Source organism: Macaca fascicularis, chromosome 14, assembly GCF_037993035.2.
Source record: "Macaca fascicularis isolate 582-1 chromosome 14, T2T-MFA8v1.1".
NCBI classification, from domain to species: Eukaryota; Metazoa; Chordata; class Mammalia; order Primates; family Cercopithecidae; genus Macaca; species Macaca fascicularis.
This window is the reverse complement of record NC_088388.1, coordinates 16,244,951-16,272,790: the sequence shown is the minus strand read 5'-3', so window position 1 is coordinate 16,272,790 and position 27,840 is coordinate 16,244,951. Positions and strand designations below refer to the sequence as shown.

General features: G+C 50.2%; 1 protein-coding gene across 1 annotated transcript in view; it reads left to right on the top strand.

The window, feature by feature from the left end:
• The window catches only part of P2RX3 (purinergic receptor P2X 3), a 34,181-nt gene extending 7,677 nt beyond the window's left edge, over positions 1 to 26,504 (top strand). The window contains exons 2-12 of the mRNA XM_005577865.5: positions 495 to 630; positions 1,066 to 1,137; positions 1,376 to 1,439; positions 2,134 to 2,227; positions 2,592 to 2,669; positions 3,777 to 3,918; positions 4,808 to 4,944; positions 22,456 to 22,549; positions 22,819 to 22,884; positions 23,802 to 23,879; positions 24,314 to 26,504. Coding sequence (XP_005577922.1) covers positions 495 to 630; positions 1,066 to 1,137; positions 1,376 to 1,439; positions 2,134 to 2,227; positions 2,592 to 2,669; positions 3,777 to 3,918; positions 4,808 to 4,944; positions 22,456 to 22,549; positions 22,819 to 22,884; positions 23,802 to 23,879; positions 24,314 to 24,427 — 1,075 coding nt within the window. The 3' untranslated portion in view covers positions 24,428 to 26,504. The remainder of the gene's footprint in view (positions 1 to 494; positions 631 to 1,065; positions 1,138 to 1,375; positions 1,440 to 2,133; positions 2,228 to 2,591; positions 2,670 to 3,776; positions 3,919 to 4,807; positions 4,945 to 22,455; positions 22,550 to 22,818; positions 22,885 to 23,801; positions 23,880 to 24,313) is intronic.
• The last annotated feature ends 1,336 nt before the right edge of the window (positions 26,505 to 27,840 follow it).

Below are 27,840 nucleotides of genomic sequence, written 5' to 3'. Positions count from 1 at the left end.
GGGTACAGCCTTGGGCCGAGGCTGGAACTCACGGGAGCAGAGGCCCGGGATCCTCTGTCCTCCTGTCTCCTGGGTACCTGCCAGAGAAGTGGCCCCCATCAGCAGCACGGAATGACTTTGAGCCATGCATTCTCAATGGGGCCATATGGCCCCCAAGGAGGTGAAAATTGGTTCTCACTCTTTTTATGCATAAAGCACACATTTGCATACAGTACATAAACAGATATCTGTGATATGAAAGTTTCATGGAGGGGGGACCACTGTGGGGGAAATGTCTAGAAAGGCACCTGAGGGGCGGTAATGGGACCAAAGGTGGAGAAACGCTATTCTAAGTCAACCAAGGGCTCACCCTAGGTCTCACGCCTCCAGAAGGAACCATCCGCACACCCTGCCAGGCATGGCCAAGTGTTGGCAGGAAGGTGACCTCTCCCAGTTTCTGTCTGCTGGGTCTGTGGACTCCTCTCTTTCTCTTCATTTCTGCTCTCCTGCCCCAGGTGGGTTTTCTTGCACGAGAAGGCATACCAGGTACGGGACACAGCCATTGAGTCCTCGGTGGTAACCAAGGTGAAGGGCTTCGGACTCTACGCCAACAGAGTCATGGATGTGTCTGATTATGTGACGCCACCTCAGGTATGGTCCCCTACCCAGAGAGGCATGCGGATGCCCAGGCGCTGGGCAGGTTGGAGGGGAGAAAGCAGAGCAAAGAGCGCCAGTGGGATTCCCACAGCAGAATCCGTGATGTCACTGATCCAGAGGACCTCTCATCCAGCAGCTGAGAGCTGTGCGGGAGCTTGGGCCTGTGGTGCTAGGCACCAGGAAAGCTGGGTTCCTCTCCAGGCTCTGCCACAACTTGTAGTTCAATCAAGGACAACACACACGGGGGAAGGCGGCCATGTGGGTGGTTGCAAAGAGCCAGCTCTGCCCCTTACTAGCCCTGTGACCTTGGCCAAGTCACTAAACACAAGCCTCGCTTTCCTCGTCTGCAGAGAGGGGATATCAGTTCTAGTCCCTGTCTCACAGACTGGGACTGTTGCATGTTTTTCTCTCCCTTCTTCTCCTCCCAAGGGCACCTCGGTCTTTGTCATCATCACCAAGATGATTGTTACTGAAAACCAGATGCAAGGATTCTGCCCAGAGGTGAGGGGAGGAGACAGAGAGGTTGGGTGAAGCAGGTTAAGGCTGAAAATGTTGGTGGGAGTAGGACTGGTGGCAGGGAGGGGTGGGGTATAAGCAGAGGCCCTAAGTCTGGCCTTGCAGCTGGGACCTGGGACCTCCACCCTCCTGCGGCTGCTGGCTGTGGGGAGGCCATGGGAGCTGAGGGGCTCACCAGGCCAGGACAGGGTCCTTCACCAACCTGTGACCTGTCTGCCCACAGAGTGAGGAGAAATACCGCTGTGTATCAGATAGCCAGTGCGGGCCTGAGCGCTTCCCAGGCGGGGGTGAGTCCAGCCCCTTCCCCACCCCACAATCCCAAGTGTTAGCAGGACCCATGGGGGAGAGCCTGTCGTCGGAGAGGGAGTGGGAACCAGCCTGTTCCATGTCATTCTGCTGGCATTTACATGATGTTCCCTGGGTGCCACACCCAGCAGGTGCTATAAGGTTGGCATGGCCCTTGCCCAGAGGAGCTGCTAGTCTAGGATGGTGGTGACAGACAGGGGTGCTCGAAGTGGCATGTGTTGTCCAGGAGGTACAAAGGACTGTGGAGCCTGGGGGCGGGGGAGAGAGTGCTTCTGGGTGGGTGGTATCAAAAGGCTTCCTTGAGGTGGTGACATTTGGGAAGGTCCCTGAAGATGAATAGGATTTGGCAGGATAGAGGGGGCTTCAAAAAGTGCATTCCAGACAGAAGGAAGAGCTGCAGCACAGACTCAGAGGCAAGGAAGGAAGAGCAAGAAGAAGGGAGGTCCTCAGGGTTGCTGAGCCTGGAAGCACATGAAAGGAAAGCTGTCACCTCCTTTTGTCTGGGTCTGGGGCTCAGGAGAAGAAGCAGGAAAGAAGTCAGCTCCCTTTTCCCTGCCCATTCTTTTCCCCCCATTGCCAGGGTCCCTGATGGGGGGAAGGAAGGGACGGGGGAGGAAGGGAAGGGAGAGGAGCAAAGGGCAGGCAGCCATCCAGCAGCTGTGGCTTCCACTTTAGGGATCCTCACTGGCCGCTGCGTGAACTACAGCTCTGTGTTCCGGACCTGTGAGATCCAGGGCTGGTGCCCCACGGAGGTGGACACGGTGGAAATGTAAGGCTCCAAGACAGATGGAAGGAGACAGGCCCCCACCTCAGCTCCCCTCTGCCCATGTGGGAGCTGTGCATCTCTGAACTTGAGGAGAGTCTGTGACTCTCCCCAGTATTGTCCCTTCCTGGTGTGGGGGGGTGGACTCAGGTCCAGGGTATCATCTTCCCCAGCCCACTCACCTGCCACCTCCTCCCGCTCTGACCCTCAGGCACAGACAGTCCCTTCCTATAGCCTGCTCTCAAGGTGCCCTTTATCTATAAGAGCTCTGCCTTTGGAGGTGTCCACCAGGAAAGGTCGCCCGGGGGTGAAAGCCTTCATTTCCCCCTCTTCCTCCTGGAAAGCTAAGGCCTCCTGTGCTCACCCACAGGCCCATCATGATGGAAGCTGAGAACTTCACTATTTTCATCAAGAACAGCATCCGTTTCCCCCTCTTCAACTTTGAGAAGTGAGTGCCCACTTCTTCTCTAAAGCCAAGATGCAGGCGCCCCCAGCCCTGCCACCTTGTTTTCAGGGAAGTGGAGATGCCCCCTCACCACAGTTCTTCCCACTTCCACTGACCCATCTCCCGGGGCCTCCATTCCCAATCTCCCAGCGGGCCTTGGCCACTGAGGATCAGGGGAACTTTGGGGTCAGTTTCTCTGCCAGCCTCCCTGCCTTGGGGCTCAGATCCAAATGGGAGTTTTGCTTGGGGTAGGAGAGGGACAACTTAGGCCTAGTCCTGGGTCGAGGATGCCTTCAACGGTTGAAACCCTTTGGTCTCGTCCCATTTCTTTTTCCCCACATCTAGCCCATGTGTGGAAATCCCTTTTCTCTTAGTCAGTTCAGTCCCCCTTCATTGACTCGTTAATTCCACAGCTACTCGGTGGGCATTGGCCGTGTGCAGAGGGCAATGCCAGGCACTACAGAAGTGCACTAGGCCAGGCTCAGTGGTAAACGCCTATAATCCCTGCACTTTGGGAGGCCGAGATGGGTGGATCACGAGGTCAGGAGTTTGAGACCAGCCTGGCCAACATGGTGAAACCTCGTCTCTACTGAAAATACAAAAAAAAATTAGCCAGGCACGGTGGCACACACCTGTAATCCCAGCTACTTGGGAGACTGAGGCAAGAGAATCGCTTGAACGTGGGAGGCGGAGGTTGCAGTGAGCTTAGATTACGCCACTGCACTCCAGCCTGGGCAACAGACAGACTCCATCTCAAAAAAAAAAAAAAAAAAAAAAAAAAAAAATTGCGCAAAGTAACCAGGAATGATTCCTGCCCTCCCGAACTCCCAGTCTGGCAACTGGAGATTAGTCACCGATGTACATCACCCTGCTACAGGGAAGGGGGTGATGGGGCACCAGAAAGATGCAGGGAAAGGAAAGAGGGGAGAGAGATGGCGAGGTCCAGATGAAGGCTGAGGGTTCAGATCCCCCCTAGGCGTGGAGGGCTCAGATCCCCGCTAGGCGTGGAGGGCCCTGAGGCTCCGGAAGGCGGGGGGCGGGGGCGGGGAGATTGCATAAGACGATCTTCCCATGAACCCTGGGCCGACCTCTCTCTCCGCTCCTCCCCAGGGGAAACCTCCTTCCCAACCTGACAGCCAGGGACATGAAGACCTGCCGCTTCCACCCGGACAAGGACCCTTTCTGCCCCATCTTGCGGGTAGGGGACGTGGTCAAGTTTGCGGGGCAGGATTTTGCCAAACTGGCGCGCACGGTGAGGACCTAGCCATTCTTCCGCGACCCCAAACTCCCCAACTTCAGCCCTTTCCCAGATTTCAGGGCCCTTTGGCCAGCACTGGCCAGGAGCCGCCGCGAGACAGCGCCACCTGGTGGAAGCATCCCGGGCCTGCCACTGGCTTTGTGCCTGAATCCTTTCTCCTCTCCCCACGCGGAGCTGTCTTGCCCGCGCCCGCTCCCGCTGAGCCCACCTTCCTCAAGCCTCAGTTTCCCACTCCTATCTTCACACTTCACCTCAGGGAAAGGCCTTAGATCTGTGGTAATCCCTAAACGATGGGAAAGTAGACCTGTGGCCACTTTGTAGCTAAAGGACTGAAGATCCCAAAAATAGGACTCAGAGGCTCCAGTGTCCGCAGCCGAGCCACAGCCTTTTTTTTTTTTTTTTTTTTTTTTTTTTTTTTTTTTGAGACGGAGTCTCGCTCTGTCTCCCAGGCTGGAGTGCAGTGGCCGGATCTCAGCTCACTGCAAGCTCCGCCTCCCGGGTTCACGCCATTCTCCTGCCTCAGCCTCCCGAGTAGCTGGGACGACAGACGCCCGCCACCTCGCCCGGCTAGTTTTTGGTATTTTTAGTAGAGACGGGGTTTCACCGTGTTAGCCAGGATGGTCTCGATCTCCTAACCTCGTGATCCGCCCACCTCGGCCTCCCAAAGTGCTGGGATTACAGGCCTGAGCTACCGCGCCCGGCCACCACAGCACTTCTTTACTGAGCAGCATGTGACACATCACTTTCCTTTCTCCCTGCCTCCGTCTCCCACCTGGAGGATGGGAGGAAATCAATTGTCACGACCTCCACCCCACCCCCACCCTGGCCCAGCGCAGGGAGTCGGAGGGCGAGAGGAAAGCTCATACCCGGCTCCTTTCTTCAGGGTGGCGTTCTGGGCATTAAGATTGGCTGGGTGTGCGACTTGGACAAGGCCTGGGACCAGTGCATCCCCAAGTACTCCTTCACCCGGCTGGACAGCGTTTCTGAGAAGAGCAGCGTGTCCCCAGGCTACAACTTCAGGTAATCCCCTATCTCCTGGGACATCAGGAGAAGAAGTTGCGGGCTGTTCTAAAGAACTTTATTTCAAGCAGCAATGTTTATCGGGGAGACAAGGTCCCACAACCATCCACTCACCCCCGGCGCCAAGTCCCACCTCAGGTTTCATTTCAAATCAGGAAGGACTCTGGAACAGCCATTAGGGTCTAGCTGGGTGTCCTGGGAGACAGTGTCTCCTTACCACTGGAGGGGACCACACCAGGGATTCCTGCTGCAGGTCAGTAGTTAGAAGAGAAGGCCAAGGTCTCTTGAAATACTGGGGTTTTGCGATTCTTTGCCTGTTCCTAACACCGGCCTGAAACTGTAACGTGCTTAAGTGACTTCCAGATAGGTGCATTCCCTGCCCTGGGCCTGAATTTTCTAAGGTTTCTCGTTCTACAAAGTAAGGGTGATAACTGGTATCGTTTTACATTTTACAAGATGGCACTTTTGCGTGTCTGTCCACAAACATGTGTCACCAATAGCAAATTATAATTGTCATTGGCTCTTCTTCAATGCCTCTCCAAACGAGAACTCAGACCAGTCTTTAAATATCATCCCAATGGCTTTGAGACTTCAGGGATCCTTTCAGGTTTTGTTTTGTTTTGTTTCTCCATTTTGAAGAAAGGGAGAGAGGAATCAGAGAATAAACTGTTTGGAAGCAACTGAAAGCGCTTGAACAAGCCATTGGTCTTCTCCCATCCTAATTTCCCCATCTCTGAAATGGTGATAGTACTGCTGTGATCTTCAGGATTCAATTAACCAATGTGTGAAAAGCTTCAGCTTTCTGTTTTGTTTCTCTCCTACTTTTTTTCTGAATCATTCGTTTATCGATTAATCCATTAAACATGTACCAATTGTCTACAACATGCTAAGGACCGTACTCAGTTATCTTAGGTTAGCAGTTCTCAAAAGTGTAGACCACAAGGTCAACACTACTTATTAAAAGTTTTATTTTCTTTTTAATTGATAAATAACAATTGTGTAGATATATGGGATACAATGTGATGTTTTGATACATGTATACATTGTAGATTCCCCCCAATTTTTGAAGATCCTGAAGTTTCTGGCGGGGCCCTGTTTAAGTACACAACATTATACACTAAACAGCTTAAATAGACTAAATAGGCTGTGACCAGGGGGAAAAATACATAAGAATATATTTCAGTTACATTTGAACATAAGAATATACATTTGAATATATTCAAATAATTGTTACTCAAATTTCCTTTGTTGAGGTGGTATTCTCTGATACAATGGCATACATAAGCCAAAAATAATCATTTCACCTTTTTAAAATGTTAATTTATCACTTAAAAAATAATCGCCCACCCCATTAAGCTTTATATTTAATAGTTTAAAATATACATGTATATTCTCTGGAAAGAAGAATCTTTAAAAATTGAAAGTACTTTCATAATCAACTCCAAACTTTAAAAAAACCATAGGAAACAACACATATTTTAAAGTAGGTTAAAAATACTGTTCGGCTCACTGGCAGAAATTGGCATATTTATTCAGTTGGTATATCACACTGAGATCAATACAAAGGATATTTGTATGGTGGCTTAAAATAGTAACATATTAATAAAATTCTCTTGATCTAAAGTGCAAGTTTTCATCTACATAACTTCCCTTTGGCCATTGGGAATTCTTTAATCCTCCAAATAACTCATTTGGCAGGAAAGCTTATGAAGAATGTGAATATTATAAAGACCCCCAACTACTGATATCATACAGTTTTAGAACAGCATCTCTCATCTAAAGAAAAATTGGTCTGGAGTTCTTCATCTCCAATTTCTTGCACTGCAGCTGCCTTCCCTCCCTCCCCACCTGAGCACAGAAGGATGTGAGCTAGACCTGGTCCTAAATAAGCTTGGAGGGTATTTGGGGAGGCAGGACAGAGTATCTCCAAAGACCCTGCCTGCATAATACCCAGAGGCCTAAGAGAAACCACCCCCTCTTAGGACCTCAAATAATTGACTCCTCCAACAATGCCCTCCAGGCCAGAGAAGGAGGCAAAGCTGCTTAGTTTGACCCTTGTGATTTAAAAGTTTCCAGAGGGCCAAAGTAATTGCCCTGACATTGGGAGATATCTGATATCCGTGGCAAGCAGAGGGCTCTGCCCAAGCCCCTTCCAGTCCCTTCACCTGGGTGCCCACCCACCACCCTCCTGTGACCCTCAAACTGCTGGCACCCAAGGCTAAGCTAAGAGCCCACGTGTGGGACGCTGCAAAGCCGTCTTTCTGAATCCTCGAATAGGAGAGAGGGTCACAAAGCCAGGTTCAGTGTGGCTCACGGTGCACTTTCTATGATATGGTAAAATTTACACTGTTTTTTAGAATCTCACCAAGCTACTTACCGGTAGAAACCATACTAGTCACCCTGTATGCAAAATGCTTTGTGTGCTTCAGCTCAGCGTTCCTTGCCCGCCCTACAAAGTAGGTGCTACAATATCCCCTGCAACTTTACCGAGGAGAAGATGGAGCCTCACTGTTAGATAAGGTTCTCAAAGTCACAAAGCAAGCAAGAGGGGGAGCCTGGATTCAAAACATATTTCTTTGGATGATCTCCACCCCAGCCAGGAAGACTAGGGACATTTGTACTTGTTAATCCTCAGAAAAAAAAGCCTGCCTATGTGGTTGACACTTTCATCCCTGCTTAAAAACAAAGAATTCAAGTTCCAGGGAGATTTAAAGACTAGCAGATGCTGGCGGTGCAATTCATAGCCTGGCCTTTGTCTCCCAAACAAATTCATTTGCCGCTCCCTCCAACAGAGGCAGAATTTTCAACACCCCTACTGTTGCCGTTTGCTCTGGAAGGAGTGGAATTATTCAGCCAAGATTCGGCCTTGTTTGAATCTGCTAACTAAGACATCCAGAGGCAGCTAGAGATTCACATTTCCATCACTAATTACATTCGCAGCTCCCTTCCAAATGTCACTCCCCCCGCCCCTACTTTTTGTAGCTTTTTGCCTGCAGAATCAGAGATTTTGAGAATTTATAGCTGTTGAAGTTCCCTTGCAGTCACCCAAAGTCAGGTGGTCACTTTACAGATGAGAAAGCAGAAGTTCCAAAGGGGGCATCTTAGAGTAGCCTCAGAGGTCATTGGATCTCAACTCCTAATTTGACCCCTGTGATTTAAAAGAGTTTATAGAGGGCCCATGTAATCACCCTGACATTGGGGGATCTCTGATATCCGTGGCAAGCAAAGGGGCCTGCTCCAGTCATTGGAAAGGTGACCTCAAATTGAGCCAAAATGTTCTCCCTTCAACTCCTCCCCAGCGTACTTGGTGCTGTCCATGCAAATTAATCTTTATTTCTGTGATCCCCTGAAGATTCTGTTCTTCCCCTACCTGAAATTTAGTGGAGAGATTTTATTTTTACTCCTTGGTCTGTTCTGCGTGGCTAAAAGACTCTGTGGGCTGCTTTAACTTAGTATTTTTATGAAGCCTCTTTCCAAGCATATTGAGATTGCAGTCGGTGGGGTCATCTGGATTTCTAGCAGACAAAGTGCAGCAATTTCTAAAAATAAGAACCGTTGGGAGTCGCCAGTTCAGTGGTGCACAAGCGAAAGGCGCTCTCAGCAGAGCCCTGCAGCTCTTCAGGAGGCTCTCTTCTCTGTTGGCGAGATTTCTGAGGCCCGGGTAGACCCTCGATTCACAGGAACAGGACTTTAACCAGAGTACTATGTTTCCCAAAGTCCTGGGAGCAGGTGATGGTGTGTGTGTGTGTGTGTGTGCGCACATGTGAGTTCGTGAGAGTGGGTGTATTTGTTAGTGGGTGAATGTGAGAGGCTGAGAGTGAGTGTGTCTGTGTGTGTGTGTATGCGTGAGTGTATAGGCATTGATGGTGCAATGACAGATTAAAAATACTGTATCCGTCAGGGTCCCCGCAGGAAACAGATGGCACATTCTAACTGGGTAATCTGAGGAGAGTTTAATAAAGAGACTGTTTCAAAGGTGTGGGCAGGGTGGACGGAAACCACACAGGATAGTGCAGTACCAGGGCCAGAAACAGGACACCGGTTACCACCCAGGTCTGAAGAGGCGAGGAGAGGAAGCAGCGACAGGAACATGGAGACGGACAGAGCTGTGAGCAGAGGACAGCCTGACATGTGGCTGTGACTCGGGAGAGCCTCACGGGAAGCCAGAGCTGAGGCAAAGCGGCCCACTGAGGCAGCCGAGGGCAGGGTGAGGAAGGGAGGAGCGTCTACCAGAGGGACAACTGCAGAGATGTCCAGGACAAGTCCTGACAACTTTCATCTGTGAAATCACAGCCCTTCCTTAACTTTCAGAGGTCTCTAACTGCTTTATGCCCCCGATGAGAAGTGGGGAAGATGCATCCAAGGAAGATGCACATATTCACAGACATGAGAAAATTCGCAGGCAAGTTATCTTCTTAAAGGATATTTTCTTTCTTTTTTCTTTCTTTCTTTCTTTTTCTTTTTTTTTTTTTTTTTTGAGACAGAGTCTTCTTCGGTTGCCCAGGCTGGCGTGTGCAGTAGCTCAGTCTCTGCTCACTGCAACTTCCACCTCCCAGGTTGATGCAATTCCCCTGCCTCAGCCTCCCCAGTAGCTGGGATTACAGGCACCCGCCACCACGCCCAGCTATTTTTGTATTTTTAGTAGAGACAGGATTTCACCATGTTGGCCAGGCTGGTCTCCTGACCTCAAGTAATCCACCCACCTTGGCCTCCCAAAGTGCTGGCAAAGTGAGCTACCACGCCTAGCCAAGTTATTTCATTTCTACAAATAAGATATAAATACATTCTCGGAGAAATAAATCCGAGCAATTCTGTTGTATACAGAGTAATGACATGGGAAGTCCCCTTCATTCCCTAGGCCTGCACCCTTTGCAGGGAGTTAACATCTGGGACAGTTTAATGAGTTTCCTTCCAGTTCTTATTCTATGCATTGATATTTATACAGCATAAAATTCCAAGACTTTGAGGCCCTCTAAAAGCCTATCCCATAGCCAGGTGTGGAGGCTCCCGCCTGTAATCCCAGCACTTTGGGCGGCTGAGGCGGGAGGATCCCTTGAAGCCAGGAGTTCGAGACCAGCCTCGGCAGCAATAGCAAGACTCCTTCTCTATAAAAATAAGATTAAAAATTCTAAAAAATAAATAATCAATGAAAGCCTATCCCTGCATCTCAGATTAAGAGCCCTAGAGTTAAGTTTGCAAAGCCCTGTCACACCTATTTTTGACAGGATTCACAGCTCGCCATCTTTCCCCACCCCACAAGGTAGGCTCAGAAAGATTTTGAAACTTGCCTGAGATTATACAGCCTAATTAAGAGGCACATCAGGACTCAAATCCAGGGATTTGATCTATATCCATTGCTTCCAGCATACCTTGCGCCATCACATGGCTTGCAAAAAAGGAAAAAAAAAATAGCCGTAAGATATACCCGGTGGCGATGGCTGGTGTGATTGATGGGAGAGAATCGAAACGGTGCATTTCAAAATGCCTGATTTCTTGTTTCTCCTCTGAGAGTTCCTAAGACAGCTTTGCTACTAAAAGGCAACGCAGTTTTGGATTTCCTCTCTTGGTGTCTGGGACAAAAAAACACTTGTTCAGCTGCTAGATGTTCCTGGTGCGGTAGGTGTTTCTAGTGATCGTTTCATGTTGGAAATGTACCCACAGCAGCTTTCATGAAGCTCGGAGATTTGGCGCCTGTCCTGCTTCCAGGCAAAAATGTGTGGATCAGCAAGATCTTAGGCCAATTGACAGAGACAGAATCAAAGTGCACCCTTGGCTTTGATCATTCTCTCTACAATCTGGATTTTTCTCTTTCCAAAAGCCATAGAATATGTGTTAAAAGCAGCCAGCACCATCATTTCCACAGAAACACTTGAAGGCCCTCTTCCATGGGAAGTGTACTTGCTTGAATTCTCCGTAATCCATTTGCTTCTTCATCTTTTTTAGGTTTCAGTGGAAGTGATGCAATTAGAGTGATCCTGGATTTAGACAGCCCTTTATCATGTTCATGCCTACCCTATTCTCACAGCAACCAGTATTATTCATAGAAAATACTAGCTAACACTCATTGAACACTTACCAGTGAGCCAGAGAATTAGCAGATGCTCTGTGTGGATTATCTTGTTGACCCTGAAGAAGGAACATTTTAAAGCCAGGAGTGGTGGCTCACACTTGTAATAATCCCAGCACTTTGGCAGGCCAAGGTGGGCGGATCACGAGTTCAGGAGTTTGAGACCACCCTGGCCAACATAGTGAAACTCCGTCTATACTTTAAAAAAAAAAAAAAAAAAAAATTAGCCAGGCGTGGTGGCACACACCTGTAATCCCAGCTACTCAGGAGGCTGAGGCAGGAGAATCTCTTGAACCCAGAGACAGAGGTTGCAGTGCGCTGAGATGTCACCACTGCACTCCAGCCTGGGCGACAGAGTGAGACTCTGTCAAAAATAAAAAAGTCAAAAAAGAAGTAACAGCTCAAGAGAACATTTTAGAACTGGATACCTGAGCTCAGGGGTTTCATCTACCTGCCCAAGGCCACACAGCTCCTACTGCTGGTGCCAGAATTCAAACCCTAGCAGCCTGGCTCCAGAGCCTGTGCTTGCAACCACAAGTAGGACCAGTGTGGTAACTCCCATTCTACAGATGAGGAAACTGAGGCCCAAAAGATCCCTCTCAGGGGCAGACATCGAGTAACCTGGCTCTCAGGTACATCTTCTGGCTCCAGGTCCATTGATCTTTCCCTACCTTATTAATTAAAGATAAATTAATAGTAATGCATTTTTTAAAGATCAACAAGAAGCATTCATTTTAATGTCTGCCTTTGAGGTTGATTTAGTGCCTGGAATATGAATAAATAAGGATGGCTTTGGGCCCTTCTCTAAGGAGAAGAGTTCCAGCGTGTTCTAAGGATGTTGCCCCACCCTGAAGCAAAGAGTCTGCCAGGAGATATTTTCCTATCAGTATGAAATCAACTGTAAAAGTGTATTTCAGCTGGCAAAATTACTTCCCACCAGGCAAAGCTTTGCTGAGAACACCACCACTTTCACTTAGAAACCCAAATTCCAGGCCCAAGTTTTCCCTTGCAAGTCAAACCCGGCTCCCGCAAGTTTGTTGCTGTTTTTCCTGCTGCTGTAACAGTTACGTGTCCCTGCTTTAAGAAGGAATTTCCACCACTCCATGAGAGGATGGATCATTTCTAAACAGATGTCTGAGAGCTTCCAAGGGATTTGTACATCGTGATAAAAAAACCCTTCTCCATTCAGCAAACGTTTATTGACTGCTGACTACTGCAAATGTCAGCTCAGCATGGGGAAGTACTTCTAACAGTTAGAGCTATCCAAAGCTAAATTTGGGCTGCTTCTACAGGTAGTAAGTTTCCTTGCACTGAATGTATTCAGGCATCGGCAGGGAAACCCTTTGTAGATAATGTAGGGAGAACTTTGAAGGTCTCTTTCAACTTCCAGATTATATCACATGCTGGGCTTTGTGGTGAACACAGAGATGAACCAGACCAGTTCCTAGAATCAAGCAAGTTTTAATATAGTGATGATAAACTTGAATCCAAATAACAAAAATGCTTATAAAAAAATATATATTTTGTGCTGGGGCAAGCTGAGGATAGTCAAGATGAAGCAGAGGTAAAGCAGAAGGAGCCCAGGCTGTGGGCTACAGTTCAGGCCTTGCTGTAAATCCTGGATGTGATGTAAAGCACATCTCATCGCCTCTGTGGGCCTCAGTTTCTGCCTCTGTAAAATGGGCTGGTTAAAGATGATGATCTTTTAGGCTCCTTCAAGCTCTAAAAGTCTGAATCAAACGTGTGTGGGTGTGTGAGGAAGGGCTGTGGAAATTTGGGCTGCTGAAGCATGCACTATTATTTATAGACCTATTACAATCACATTGGAATGGAGCTCCAGCCCTGCCCTGCAGAAGCGCATCTGACAAATGATTTATTATGGTAATTGACGTTTGTACTTACTCATTCTTTATCTATTGCTGGTAATGCCACAAGGGAGCACACGCACACACACATGCACGCACAACATCCCAGCACTATTAGGCCTCAAAATCATTCGATTGAGTCCTGCGTTAGAGGTGTCCTGTTTGGTCACAGCTAGGGGTGTCTCAGTGAAGGGCCCAGAGGGAAAGCACATTCAGCTGGGGTTTGTGAAGAAATTTACGCAACAGGGACCAGCATGGGAGTCGAGGCACTCAGGGAAGCCGTCACTACTGTAGACCTGCCGCCTCTGCGGCGGGGAATGGGAGCCTGTTTTTGAGCTGGGGTACCTGACAGGAGCAACGGTCGAAGTGACACAGCCACAGGCAAAATCAAGGCAGAGCGGGGAAGCAGCAAGCGGATACATACCCCATCCCCTTCTTCCCACCCTTGGGTCCCCTGCCAGTGCCGCCCATTGACCAAATTCCCCAGAAACCAGGGGGAGGAAGCCAGGAAATGTGGGCTGCAGAGGTCCACCTGCAGGGCTCCCCAGACCAGAGACTGGCTCCTGGGGCAAGCGCAGAGTTTTCCGCCCACCAGGCAACCATTCCCGCTTCCCTTCAAGTGTCTGGGCTCCAGCGGCCCTTCCAGCCGCGCCTGTCAGAGGAGCCCCCGGCCCTGACAACTCCGGCCCTGCCTGTGCCTCTGGGGCTGCTTTCCCCTTTTCCAGCTCGGCGCTGGCAGCTGTTCGGGCTCTGTTCTTTCCTCTGATGCCTATGGCATCATTACAGTCACAGCCGTGCTGTGCTTTCTCCACAGCTGAGTGTTCTCACAGACACCAGCTTAACAAGCTCCCTGCCCGCTGAGGCTGCAATGAACACCTTTTGGCTCCTCTCTTAGGGAGGCCGTAGGGGTAGGCGAGGGTTTTGGAGTCAAGCAGCCAGATTTCAGATCCTAGCTGTGCCCTTTGCGGGCAGAGTAGCCTATGGAGCATGTCTGTGCCTTTCCCCAGCCTGTAAAATCAGGAATGTTGCCTGATGACCAGTACACAATATTAATAGAAAGCTGTGTGCTAGGTACTGTGCTCAACCTTCACATTCCAGAGTCATTTTATCCTCTAGGCAACCCTACAGCTACTGCTCTCATCTCCATTTTACAGATGGAAAAACAGACTCAGAGAGGTAATTCGCCCAAGGTCGTATAAACTAGGTGGCATAGCCAGGATTCAGGCCCAGGACCATCTCATTTCAAAGTCCCTAAGCTGCCAGCTACCTCGTTCAGTTGCTGTGAGTCCTGAATGAAACAACAGGTATGGAAGCCTCTAGCCTCGTGCCTAGCAGGAGTAACTGTCCTGCCTGTATTTTCCTACTCTTTCCCCCATTGCCCCTATCGAGAGGCTGGCTCCCACCAGTGGCACCCACTTTCCCACCTAGCTCGCTGCCGAACCTAACCGTCTTCTGCTGGGGAGAGAAATAGCCTGTTGTTACCACCTTATACTAGCTCCACGTGCAGAATTGGGAGCATTTGGAGAAACCAGCGACAGCAGGAGGGAGCCCTGAGGACAACCTAGCTAAACTCAATCTTTGAGATGTCAAGAATCCCAGAAGTTCATTTATTCTTCTGGCAAGCATTTACTCAACCCCCTACTGTGGGCATGAGGCCTTTGGGCAGACAGAAACAGTGAGATATGAGGTCAGGTGCGGTGGCGCATGCCTGTATCCCAGCACTTTGGGAGGCCAAGGTGAGCGGATCATGAAGTCAGGAGATGGAGATCATCCTGGCCAACATGGTGAAACCCTGTCTCTGCTAAAAAATAAAATTAAAAAAGTACAAAAAATTAGCTGGGCATGGTGGTGCACACCTGCAATCTCAGTTACTCAGGAGGCTGAGGCAGGAGAAACACTTGAACCCGGCAGGTGGCGGTTGCAGTGAGCCGAGATCGTGCCACTGCACACTCCAGCCTGGCGATAGAGCGAGACTCTGTCTCAAAAAAAAAAAAAAAAAAAGAAAGAAAGAAAGAAACAGTGAGATATGGCTAATAGTCCACAGTCCATAGTCCAAGTTATCAGCTATAGTCTGGTGTGGCAGATACTGTAGTAGAGGCCTGAATCCTAATAGAGACAGAAAAGGCAGCCCCAGGGGATGTCCCAGTCTCAGCTCATGGCCCTGGTTTGTAGCATTTGCTGGATTTCTGTGAGGTAAATACTCCAGGATGGTCAATTTCAAGCTACCAGGGTGAAGTCACTAAACGTGGAATTGGGAAGAGATGCACACAACTGGCTGCCAACTGGGGCGTGTGGACCCAGCCGCTGCCACTTCCATCTGCCTCTACCCCCCAGCCCACCAACCCTCTTCCAGCTGCTTCAGAAACACCACGTTCTTTCCCATGAGAGGGCCTGCAGTTCCCTCAGCCAGGAAAGCGGCCCCTACCTCTGGCCTTCTTGCCCTTTTAACTCTCCATCCTTCAAGCCCCAGCTCGAGGGTCACTTTCTTTTTTTTTTTTTTTTTTTTTTTAATTTTAGGTTCTGAGATAATGTGCAGGTTGTGCAGGTTTGTTACATAGGTAAACGTGTGCCATGGTGGCTTGTTGCATCTGTCAACCCGTCACCTAGGTATTAAGTCCCGCGTGCATTAGCTATTTATCCTGATGCTCTCCCTCCCCTCACACTCCCAACAGGCCCCAGTGTGTGTTGTTCCCCTCCCTGTGTCCATGTGTTCTCATTGTTCAGCCCCCACTTATGAATGATAACATGCGGTATTTGGTTTTCTGTTCTTGTGTTAGTTTGCTGAGAATGATGGCTTCCAGCTTCATCCATCTCCCTGCAAAGGTCATGATCTCATTCCTTTTCATGGCTGCATAGTATTCCATGGTGTATACATACCACATTTTCTTTATCCAGTCTATCATTGATGGGCATTTGGGTTGATTCCATGTCTTTGCTATTGTGAACAGTTCTGCAATAAACATGCATGCATGTATCTTTATAATAGAAGGATTTATATTCCTTTCATTATATATCCAGTGATGGGATTGCTGGATTAAATGGTATTTCTGGTTTCAGGGTCCTTTTCACATGAAGCCTTGCCTAACCCCCAGCCTAGGTCAGACATCTAACCATGCTCATAGAATGGCACTCCTCTCCTTCCCAGCCCTTCCTTATATCTGATTTTAGCTACTTATGGGTTTGTGTGGTTAATTAGTATTTCTCTCCTTCTCATGACAGCAGAGCTTGGCAAGGTATCAGCAGTACCTGAAACAGTATCTGGCACAGAGTAGGTATGCTCCAAATATTTGTTGAATGCTAAAAGGACGAGAGGCCATCTGAGCTGGACCCTAATGGATGAATTGGAGTCTGCACAGTGGAAAAGGGAGGCAAGAGGAACAGCATGGGGAAAAGCATAGACGTCTGTGTCTGTGGGATGTGTTCAGGAAATGCAGGAAGGCAGGTAGTCTGGTGTGGCTGGAACTTGAGTGTGTGGCAGGAAGAAGAGCCTGCAGATAAGGCAGGTGGACTGGGCCAGGTCGGGAGGGCCAAGGTATCAAATGGTGCTGTCATTCTCACCAACCCCAATCCTAACCAAGAAAAAAAAAAAGTGATCTGGTAAGAACCAGAGGACTTGGGGGAAATCAAGCCTTGGGCATGGTATATGTAGCTGAGCCATTCCCCTTTTTGGATGAGGAGGCTGCAGGGTCCTTCTGTCCTGACACTGCACGGCCCCCCAGGCTTCCTGTTCTGCTCCCAGCCAGGGATTCTGGGCATGGAGACCCACCTAGCAAATGCAAAAAGATGCCCCAGCTGGAGAACAAAATTAGTTATGACCTCACAGAAATCAGGCAACAAAAGAACAGTGTAGAATGCTGGCTAAGAGTGTGGGTCCGACAACTGGACTGCCTGAGTTCGAATCCCAGCTTCACTCACTGTTGGTTTTGTGACCTTAGACAAGTTGGTTCACCTCTCTGATCTGATTCCTCAGCTGTGATATGGGAGTAGCAACAGTACTTAAATGCAATGGGGTGGTTATGAGCATTAAATGAGCTAATAAGCATAAAGCACGTAGCACAGTGTCTGGTCACAGAGGAGCACTCAGTAGATGCTGGCTGTCATTATTACTAATATCATTATCTACAGGAGCCAGGAGAGTGTAATGATCAAAGTCAATGTAGATATTGTTTCATTTTATCTTAATGCTAGGATAAGAAAGGGATGCGTTTTAAGCACTGGCTATATATGGACACTCTCTCAACTCATCCTCCTCAGAGCTCTTTTTCCTCCCATTTTTCAGTTGAAGTAAAAAACTCAGAGAAGTCGATTGACTTTCCCAAGATCAAGAAGCTAATTCACAACAGCCATAGCACCACACCCAGATCCCCTAGGGCCTCCCTAGAGGGTTTACTCCTGGGATGTAGCATCAAGGGACTGTGCCCTCTGTCTAATGCCGAGTAACTCCCCAACTTCAGCTCTTTCTTTGTCCCTTGGCAAATTACATCTCTTGCCCATGAAATTCTGGGAGTTTGTAACAGTCAGGGTTAGTATTGCTAGTTGTTATAACAAACAAACCCCTCATTTCAGTGACTTAATGTGAAGGTCGATTTCTTGCCTATGGCACAGTGCACTGTGGGCCAGTGGGGGTAGGGAGCTCCATGCAGTCATTCAGGGCTCTAGGTTCCTACCATCTTGACTCAGCCTCTCTAGAGTCTCAGAGTCCTCTCCTGATTCCTGAGCAACTGGCCGTCCGGTGAGGAAAGGGAAGACGTAGAAGGTACACTGCTCTAAACCACCTCAGTCCAGAGGGAACAGACCTCACTGCCATTCACATTTCACTGGCAAAAACTAGTCATGGGGCCGCAGCTAAATGCAGGGGACTGGGAAATGTGGTCTAATCATCTGCAAAGAGAGGAGATAACCAGATCCTGGTGACCAATGAGCCGTCTCTGCCCCAGGGGTGGGCAGATTCTGTGATCCCCATCAGCCACAGAAGAGTGCAGAAGCTGGGACTCCTGGGTTACCCCTCCTGTCTGCAGCCTGGGCCCACACTCCCTGAGCTCTGTTCCTCCTCCCTCCACCCGGGAAGAGAACCAGTCCCTGCCAACCCTCCTCAGAGGGTGGGTGGTTGGTGAGATAATGATCTTACCATGCTTATTGCCTCTTGGAAAGCAGGTGCTGGAGAAAAACCAAGTCCGCTTTGATTTTTCTCCCTGTTCCCTTCACATTCCTTCCCAGGATAAATTTAGCCAGCCCTCACTTTGAACGGCAGTGCCCAGGATACGACTTTTTGTTCTCCAAGTTGATGTCACTGTCAGAGCCGTTTTCATGGTTGCAGCTTTTGGCCAGCAGTGAAGATTTCAGGATCGCAGGCCCAGCCTCTGCCCTAGCCAAACATCTGTGACCTACCCTCTCGCCCCTGCCCACTTCCCATGGGCATGAGAAGCCAAATCTCTGAGACAAGGGCCTTGAATTCTCCAGTGATGTGAGACAGAACACAGTATTTAGAAGGCTTTGAGATCTCGCACAAGAGCTGCGTTATCCTTAACAGCCTCCAAGAGCTCAGAGGCAGGACGGCTCAAGGGACGTGAGCATGAACTTTGGAGGCATCAGTATGGATTAGAATCCCAGCTCTGGCAAGTTATCTTCTCACCTGTTTCCTCATCTGTACAATGGGTCAACAACAGTGTAGTCTTCATGAGATTAGGGGAGTTGCTTATATTAAGGAACCACCTATATTGCTGGTGCTCTAAAAACAGTGGGCATGGAGACAGTGATGGTCTGTACTTACCTTCAGAACAATCTGAAAGCCACAGTAAGGACTTCCTGGAGCCTTCTGCCCATTCCAGATAATTCTTTTGCAAACTTCTTTAAAATATCCTGAGAGTCCTCCTTGAAGAATTTATGTTCTTAGACCCTGTCGTCTTTGTGGAAATGACGTCCTCTCTTGTGTCCATCCTATTATTCTCCTTTTGCCGCACCTTGAATTCGTTCTGTTTTGCCTTGGTTGTGAAGCTATCTTCCTCCACCACCTAGACTTGAACTTAGCATCATTTTAAAGCTGGTTTAGCCCCTCCCCTCTTTCCCTGACCTCTAAGCCCTCTTCCAGCTAAGTGGTTGTACTTCTTTCTGCTGCCTTCTCAGGGTCACTCTCATTCTTACTCTGGGTCTTACTCTTTCTTGGGATCCTCTTGCCTCCCCTGCCTCTCCCTCAGCTGCACAGCCCAAAAGGAAACACCTTCCCAGGTCAGGCTCCCCTGGAAACCATTTTTTCACTGAGTCGTTCTCAGCCTTACTGGAGCAACAGGTGCATCACTCAGGCACACCAGCTCTGCTCACGCCCACGCACAGGCAGAGAGAAAATGTGTCACCCATTCTCCTGTGCTCCCTCCTGACCCAGATAAAGCTCTCTAGGACTGAACTTGCTCCTCTGTAAAGGGGAGTGGTCAGGGTAGGTGTCCTGAGGGGAAACAGTGGGCGGCCTCACAGGGGTGATTGAATAAAGAGACTGTACACAAAGGTGCATTCGAGGTAAAGGGAGGGGAACTAACCAGGCCAGTGAAGGGCCTCTGTGCTGGCAATGAGGCCAAGCTGCTACCACCTAAGCTGGCGGGAGCGAGGAGAGGAGCAATTCCCAGAACCTGAAAAAATGCCCAGGCTGCCCAGCCACCTCAGTGCCCTGGTCTTTCTTTTTCCCTGCCCTCTGATCTCCTGTCAGTGCCTTCCATTGGCTGAACCCACCTGGAAATGGAGGCCAAAGCAGTCTTTGCAGACCAGGCTCTCAGGGCCTGGAACTGGGCACAGAAGGGACAGAGAATGGGTGTGGAGGAGCAGACAGAGTCTCCAACACAAGAATCTCAATGATGTCCGCATTTACCCTGTCTCACCAACAGACCTTCTAGTGGGGCATGAGCACACCTATGCTTATAGACATGGAAACAGACACCCTGAAGGCTAAGGAACCCCAGAGGCACATTAACAAGTGGTGGAGCCAGGATTTAGATTCATTTCTGCCTGATTCCAGAGCGCCCCACTGCCAGATGGCAGCCAGAGCAGATAGCGGCGGCGTTTTCCTTCCCCATCACAAGTTATCTTCCTCCCATGCCTGTAATCCCGCCATGATTGATTCACTTGGGTTGAGCATTTCCTTCTCTGTTGTACAGATTCAAATGCAAATATCCCTGTCAGGAGCATCACGTCAATCACTGAACACTTTCAGGGAATCAGTTTCTCAGACCCCTGGTGGGAGAGGCCTGGGAATCTGTGGGGACTGGAGACACTGAGAGGGAACAATGTCGACCCCACAAGGCTAAGGAGCTTCTGGGCCCTTTCGTTCCCTTGATTTCACGTAATCCTCACCACTTTCCAAGGTTACAGGCATCAGAAACCCATTTTACAGCTGTGGGACAGTAGCCCAAAGAGATGACACTTTCCTAATGTGAGAGTTTGGCCCGTGATGGGCAGAGCCACACAGCAGAAAGTGCACTGGCTTTAGAAGCCAAAGACTGATGCGATTTGAATCCCAAATCCAGCACTTCACTAACTGCGAAACTACAGGCAAATCTCCTCCCTACCATAGGCATCTGCAAAATCGGGGTCTGAACACTCACCTCTGTGTGGTGAACACTAACCCCTGTTTGTGGTGAGAATGAAATGGGATCATTTTCCGAAGTCCCCAGCACAGTTCATGGCACCCGGAAGCCAAGGCAGAGAAGGTGCAGGGGTCAAAGTCTTGGACTTGGGCAAATCTAGTGCTGAGCTCACCAGCTGGTGAACTCAGCACCAGCTCTGGGTGACCCCAGACAAGTCACCTCACCCCCTCAGAGCCTCGTTTGAAAAACAGAGCAATCACATGCCTATCTATAATCATCCGCTTTCCGTTGCTTCTAACGAAATACCTGAATCTGGCCGGGCGCGGTGGCTCAAGCCTGTAATCCCAGCACTTTGGGAGGCCGAGGCGGGTGGATCACGAGGTCAGGAGATCGAGACCATCCTGGCTGACACGGTGAAACCCCGTCTCTACTAAAAAAAATACAAAAAACTAGCCGGGCGAGGTGGCGGGCGCCTGTAGTCCCAGCTACTGGGGAGGCTGAGGCAGGAGAATTGCGTGAACCCGGGAGGCAGAGCCTGCAGTGAGCTGAGATCCGGCCACTGCACTCCAGCCTGGGCGGCAGAGCGAGACTCCGTCTCAAAAAAAAAAAAAAAAAAAAAAAAAGAAATACCTGAATCTGGGTAATTTATAAAGAAAAGGAATTTATTTCTTCATGTATAGAGGCTGAGAAGTCCAAGGCTGTGGAGCCAGCCGCATCTGGTGAGTCTTCCTACTGGTGGGGACTGCAGTCTCGGGCACAGGGTGTCACGTGGAGCAGAGCTGAGTGTACTAATGTGATAGCTCAGATCTCTCTTCCTCTTCTTACACACCCACCAGTTCCCCTCCCGTGATAGCGCATTAATCCATTAATCCATGAATGGATTAATCCATCCACGAGGGCAAAGCCCACAGGGTCCAATCGCCTCTTAAAGGCCCCACCTGTCAATACTGCCACGTTGGGGATTAAGTTTCAACGTGAGTTTTGGATGAGAACATTCAAACCATAGCACTGTCCCAAAGGTTTGTTGCAAGGGTGAAATGAGACAAGGAGTCTGAAAGCGCCTTTTAAAACTGCTCTATAAATGTTAACAATAACAATGGCCAACGTCAGCAAGTGTTTCCTGAGCGCTTACTGTGTTCCGCGCACTGTCTACACCCCTGACGTGTGTGGTTTCACTCAGTTCTCATGGCAGCCTGATGAAGCAGGACTTTTGTGTATTATTCCCACCTGCAAATGAGGAAATTGAGTCTCAGAGATGTTAAGTAACTGGCCCAACGTTGCACAGTCAGTAAGCGGCAGAGCCAGGCTTTGAGCCCAAATAAGCAGAGTGACCTGGGCTCTGGGAGACCCAGACAAATGGAACTGAAGAAGCTTGGAGTCTAGCAGTGGCTCAAACTTTCTAACACATCAGAATCACTGATGGAAATTATTTAAAAGGCAAGTTCTGGCCGGGCATGGTGGCTCAGCCTGTAATCCCAGCACAGGCCGAGGCAGGTGGATCATTTGAGGTCAGGAGTTCAAGACCAGACTGGCCAACATGGTGAAACCCCATCTCTACTAAAAATACAATAATTAGCCAGGGATGGTGGCACGTGCCTGTAATCCCAGCTACTCGGGAAGCTGAGGCAGGAGAATCACTTAAACCCAGAAGGCAGAGGTTTCAGTGAGCTGAGATCGCACCACCGCACTGCAGCCTGGGCGACAGAGTGAGACTCTGTCTCAAAAATATAAAAATAAATAAAAGGCAAGTTCTTGGGCTGCACCCACAGAGATGCTGATTCTGTGGGTTCAGGGTGGAGCTCAGGAATCTGCTTTTATAAGAAGCCCCCAAGATGATGCTTGTGCGAGGGGTCAGCTAACCACACAGGGAGGGGCGTGGCAGGTGTCTCAGAAACCGTCGGTAAGGGTTGCTCAGTGAGCGAAGACACAGGGCTCTGGAGGACCCAGAAGGTTCAGGCGGGAGAGAAAGGAGCCCACAGAGGGACCCATCTCTGCCTCTGACCTCCAGGTTTGCCAAGTACTACAAAATGGAGAACGGCAGTGAGTACCGCACCCTCCTGAAGGCTTTCGGCATCCGCTTCGACGTGCTGGTGTACGGGAATGTGAGTCCATGGGCCAGGCAGATGGGGTGGACAGGGGAGGCAGCCCAGACCACCTCTCGGGTTCTGAAGAAGCTCCTCTGGGGGGCAGGGATCTGCTGCTGGCCAGCTTTGACACCCTCAGTGGGTCACTCTCCCATCGATTCACCTGTGCCGTGAAGGGGAGGGACCTACTGATCCATGAAGAACCCTTCTGGCTCCACGTGCAGCCTCAGGCCTCACCCCCCTCCCGTGGGCCCTCTGCCCACTCGCCTTGGTCTTTGTGCACACAGGCTGGCAAGTTCAACATCATCCCCACCATCATCAGCTCTGTGGCGGCCTTTACTTCTGTGGGAGTGGTGAGTTCAGCCCCTCCAGGCTCTGATGGGCCAGCCAGAGTGGGGCCCAGACTGGCACCAGCAGGCAGGGGAGTGACGGGGGCAGCTCTGCCTCTGCCTGGAATGTAAAGTCCCCACCCCCCGCACTTGCCAGGTGCTTCAGTCTCCTTGGCCACCACCCTGCTGCGTCGGCACTGGCTGGAACGTCTCCAGTCATGGAGAGCTCATTACCTCCGGAAGCAGCCTTCCCGTTTTCAGGAGGCTCCACCTGTTACAGAGTTCCTGTTTCTCACCGTGTAGCTGGGGGAGGAGGCTCTGGGTTTCTGCAGACCTGGGATGCCTTAATGAGGAACAGAGCCCACGTGGCAGGGTGGGCACATAGCCTGCCTTCAGGGACTTCCACCCTTCCCCCCCACGCAGTCCTCTCTCTGTGCAGCTGTGGTCTGGGTCACCCCCTAGGAGCTGGGAAGGCATCCCTGAAACATCCTGCAAAGTCCCTGGGCATTTTTCTAAGAGGGAACATCAGTCAGGCCTCCCTGGAGGACTGGTCCCCACCCTGGCCTTCATTCTGCAGATGTGCTAGCTCGGATCTCTCTTCCTCTTCTTATGAAGCCACCAGCTCCCCTCCCATGAGAGCCCATTGATCCATGAATCCATGAACGGATTAATCCATCCATGAGGGCAGAGCCCACAGGGTCCGATCGCCTCTTAAAGGCCCCACCTGTCAATACTGCCACATTGGGGATTAAGTTTCAGCATGAGTTTGGATGAGGACGTTCAAACCATAGCACTACCCCAAAAGTGTGCTGCAAGGGTGAAATGTCCTGCCCACCGTTTAGGCAGCTTGGGGGTGCTGCCCGAGCCCACCACTTCCTGCCACCCTGATCCCAGCCACCCCAGGGCATCCCTTGGAGCCCGCCCTGCCTCTCCTCCTCCAGGGGACTGTTCTCTGTGACATCATCCTGCTCAACTTCCTCAAGGGGGCCGATCAATACAAGGCCAAGAAGTTTGAGGAGGTGAGTTGGGGGAGGGACACCCTTGGATGAAAGGGAGAGGGGGCAGGGCAGGTGGGGCAGGGACTCTCAGTGGCTCCCCTTCTGAGGCCTTCTGAAGGGGAGTTCACCAGGCATCGATGAATATTTGGGGTCCAGACAAGGGAAGACTTGGCCAAGACTGGGCTCTGCAGAGAATCTTAGGGGTTCTGTGGGTCATCTCTGTCAAGGTCCCCACCCTGTCACCTCCCCTGTCCATTTCTGGGGCAGGACTAGGGGAGGCCATGGGATGAATGGGGGCTCTGTTTGCCCTTGGGGTACATAGGAGGGGCCTTGGGATCACACAGACATCCTGGCTCCCCTCATGACCGGGTCATGGGCACCCACTGCTGATGGGGTCACATGGGAGGACATTGCCCGTAGTCAGAACTCAGCAACACCAGTTCTTCTGCCTGCAGGTGAATGAGACTACACTGAAAATCGCCGCTTTGACCAACCCAGTGTACCCCAGCGACCAGACCACGGCGGAGAAGCAGTCCACTGACTCGGGGGCCTTCTCCATAGGCCACTAGGCCTCTGTCCAGGGACCCACACTCACAAAGGCTCCAGGCCTCCCCACAGGGGACCCTGCCTGAGCAAGGGGGCATGGGAGGGAAGAGGGGCTCTCATTGCTGCTGCTCACTCCATGAGCACAGCTGGGACCCGGGTGTCTGGGCCTCCCACTGCTCCAGCGGACAGGCAGTGCCCCCTGCTGAGACCCCAATCTCACCTTCACTCCTTGCCTGACCCCATCTGCTTCCTAGGACCTCTGGGGCAGGAGCACCTGAGCCGTCCCTTTCCCAAAGAGTAGAGATGATGACGTAGAACAGATGGCCACAAGGGCCTACCAGGTGCCAGGCACTTTCACACACGTTATCTCATTTAATCCTTAGAGTAATCCTGTGAGGTACATACTAGTTTCCCTTGTTTTGAAGATAAACCAGGGCTCAGAGAGACTGAGTCATTTGCCCCAGGCCAGACAGTCAGGATGGGAGAGAGCTGGGATGTGAACCTCCGTCTGACTAACTCCATCACCTACACCCCATGAGAGAAGAATGAACTCCCGGGGGCCTCAGCCCTGCTGCTTCAGCCGCCTCTGCCCTGACCATGACTCGGTTAGTAAAGAGTAAGCCCCATGCCTTTCCCAGCAACAGAGGCTGCATTTCAGGGAGACTGGTTAGACAGTGGTGAGGGACCCCGTCTCTGACTTGGGTGGGTCCCAGATTTAGAAGGAAACCGAAGGCATGGGCTGTCGGTGAATTTTTCCTTATCACACGCCACAGCTCTCTCTCCAAACCAGGGAAGGGGTCATTCTTGTTCTTCTCCGGGACCCCGCACCCACACACATCTGGCCCCTCACTCTGGGGATTTGATTCCCAGGCCTGGGGTCCTGTCGTAGGCTGGGACCCTGTTCCAGGAGTTCAGCAGTCCTCATTTACAACATCGGTGAAAAGGCTCCAGTGAGGCCTGGTGCCTTGTGAGCTACTCAGCTGGGTCGGCCAGGCCTGTCCCCATAGGGTCTTAATAAGGTGTCCCGTTTTCTAAGGTTAGAAGCTAAAGGGGCCTTAGAAACCATCTTATCTAACCCTCTTGCTTACAGATGAGGAAACTGAGGCCAGAAAGGGAAAATGACTGGTTCAGTGCCACAGTTCATGGCCAAAAAGGAACCCACATGTCCTGCCCTTCAGGGAAGGAGGCAAGAACAGGAAGCTGGGTCCATTGACCCAGACATCCTCTATCCCCTTTTCTGGCCTCTCTTACAGTGAGAGGCCCAGAACTTGCCCCAGGGCAGGGCTCTGGGGCAAACCTAGGTTTTGTGAATCCTAAGCATATACAATTTGGGGGCATCTCTTTAGAAAGAATACAAAATTAGGTGTTAGAAGGGGCTCATGCTAGTGAATGAGCCTAAAGAATGTTTTGATAGCTTCACGATAAATCTGCATCTGGCAGTCAGAGTAGGCATGATCATGAGGTCTTAGCAGCACCAGCTCAACTGTAGATGGAGGGCGGCCCCTCAACACAAGGCACAGGAAGTAGGGAAGGGGACAGCTTCAGGAGTAGTTCAGGAGGCTCAAACGGTGGGTACTTGCAAAGGCCTTGCCCAATGACCCCCCACCCCAGGGGGAGAAGGGGTAAGAAGACTGTCTCCACATAAGGCTCAGCACGACTTCCCTCACTCTGCCCTAACCCATAGCCTCATGCCCAGGATGGTAGGGCATATCTCCCCAGGGTCAGCCTTGGGAATTGGGCAGTGCCTGGAGATCTGACCAGGCTATGCTTCTCCAGCAGAGACATCAGTGAAGCCAGCACTACATTCTCCACCTGGGAGTCCCCAGGCATTCCTGGGGAATCCAGTTCTTGGGAGGCTGGGGTCATGGGGATGCTCTCTAATGGGGAGATAGAGACAGTGGTGTCCTGAAGGGACCCTTCCCCCAATCCCTCCCCTTTACCCAGATGGAGGTGGTCCTCCTGCAGATGCCTCAGCCCCTCTGGAGCCGGCCAGCAAGTGTGTGAGCCTGAGGTTGTCCTCCCCATATCTGAACTAAGTTACCGCTTCTGTGTGCTAGATGTAGGGTTAATATCAGTTGTGATAAAAACAGCTACCTTGTCTCTGTTGCATTATGGTTTACTCAGCACAATCACCAACATAATCACATGGATCCTCACACCAACCCTGGTGAGTCTGCTCTGGTTTGTTATTAATCCTGTTTGATAGAAAAAGAAATTTAAAGTACATGGAAATGAGATCTGGAACCCATGCCCATTCCTAACACTAAATTGCCTCTTTAATCATTCAGCATAAAAGCCAACATTGATTACTTACCATTGGCAGGCAATGGACCAAATGAGTGACAGGGATTGTCTAAGTCACCCCCCACTTTACAGAAGAAGAAACTGATGCATACTAAAATAAAGAAACTGAAATAGGAGAACTAGGATTTGAACCTAGAACTGTATGACTCTAGAGTCTGAGATCCTGACTTCTATGCTCTATCTGTCTGGGGAAAATCCAGAAACTTGTTAGTACCTTTTTTTTCTATGTGTGCTCATGCAGGTAATACAGGTTTTGCTGCAGTAACAAGTAAAATCGCAAGGTTTAATACAGCAAAGTAGGTCAGACAGCCCCCTCCATCTGGTAGCTGTGTCATCTCAGACACATGGACTCCCAGGTCACTGTTGCAGGGAAAGTGAAAACTGGAGGATCACAGGGGATAATCCGAAGACCAGGCCTGGAGTGGGTTTACTTCATCTCCAGCCACTTTTTATTGGCAGGATTCAGCAGCGTGCTGCAGAGCCCAGCTTTACTGCAAGGATACTGGGAAAGTCCTAGTTCTCTTGGGTTTCTAGGAAGAGAAAATAGTGAGCACAGCCCTGGCTCTGCTTCGTTATCTCCATTTTAATAGCTTCTCTTCTCCCCCTCCCACCCCACTCCCACCATTTCCACTGATAGTTCCACACATCCTTTCCTTCTGTGTTCCTTCTCACAAAATCTTGTTCTCAGCAAGCTGCCAATCAGCCTTCCAGGGGTATGAATAGATAACATTCTGGGGAATTTCTTCTCTCAAGAGTATTTCCTTTTTAATCAGGGGTTATTCAAGACTGGAAGGCCTTAATCAGCCAAAGGAATGAAAATGTAAGAGTTGACGTTGAGGCCTAATGCTAGATCATGCTGAAGATTTGAGGGACATCTTGTCTACCCTGGCCTGCCTCAAGTAAGCTTCAGTCTGGAGGGGTCTTAGCCCCTCTTCTTTCCCCTCCCTACCCCTACCCCTGATTTTGACTGGCAGGATGTTGGGCTACTGGATTTGGCTAAAGTCCATTCTCCATCAGGGAGATAAGTAGAGGTTGATATAAGGGGCTTGGCATTCAGCTGAAATACCAGTCTCCAGACCACATGCACAGAACTTCCTTTATCGCCTGTCCTTCCCACTCCCACAGACAGACG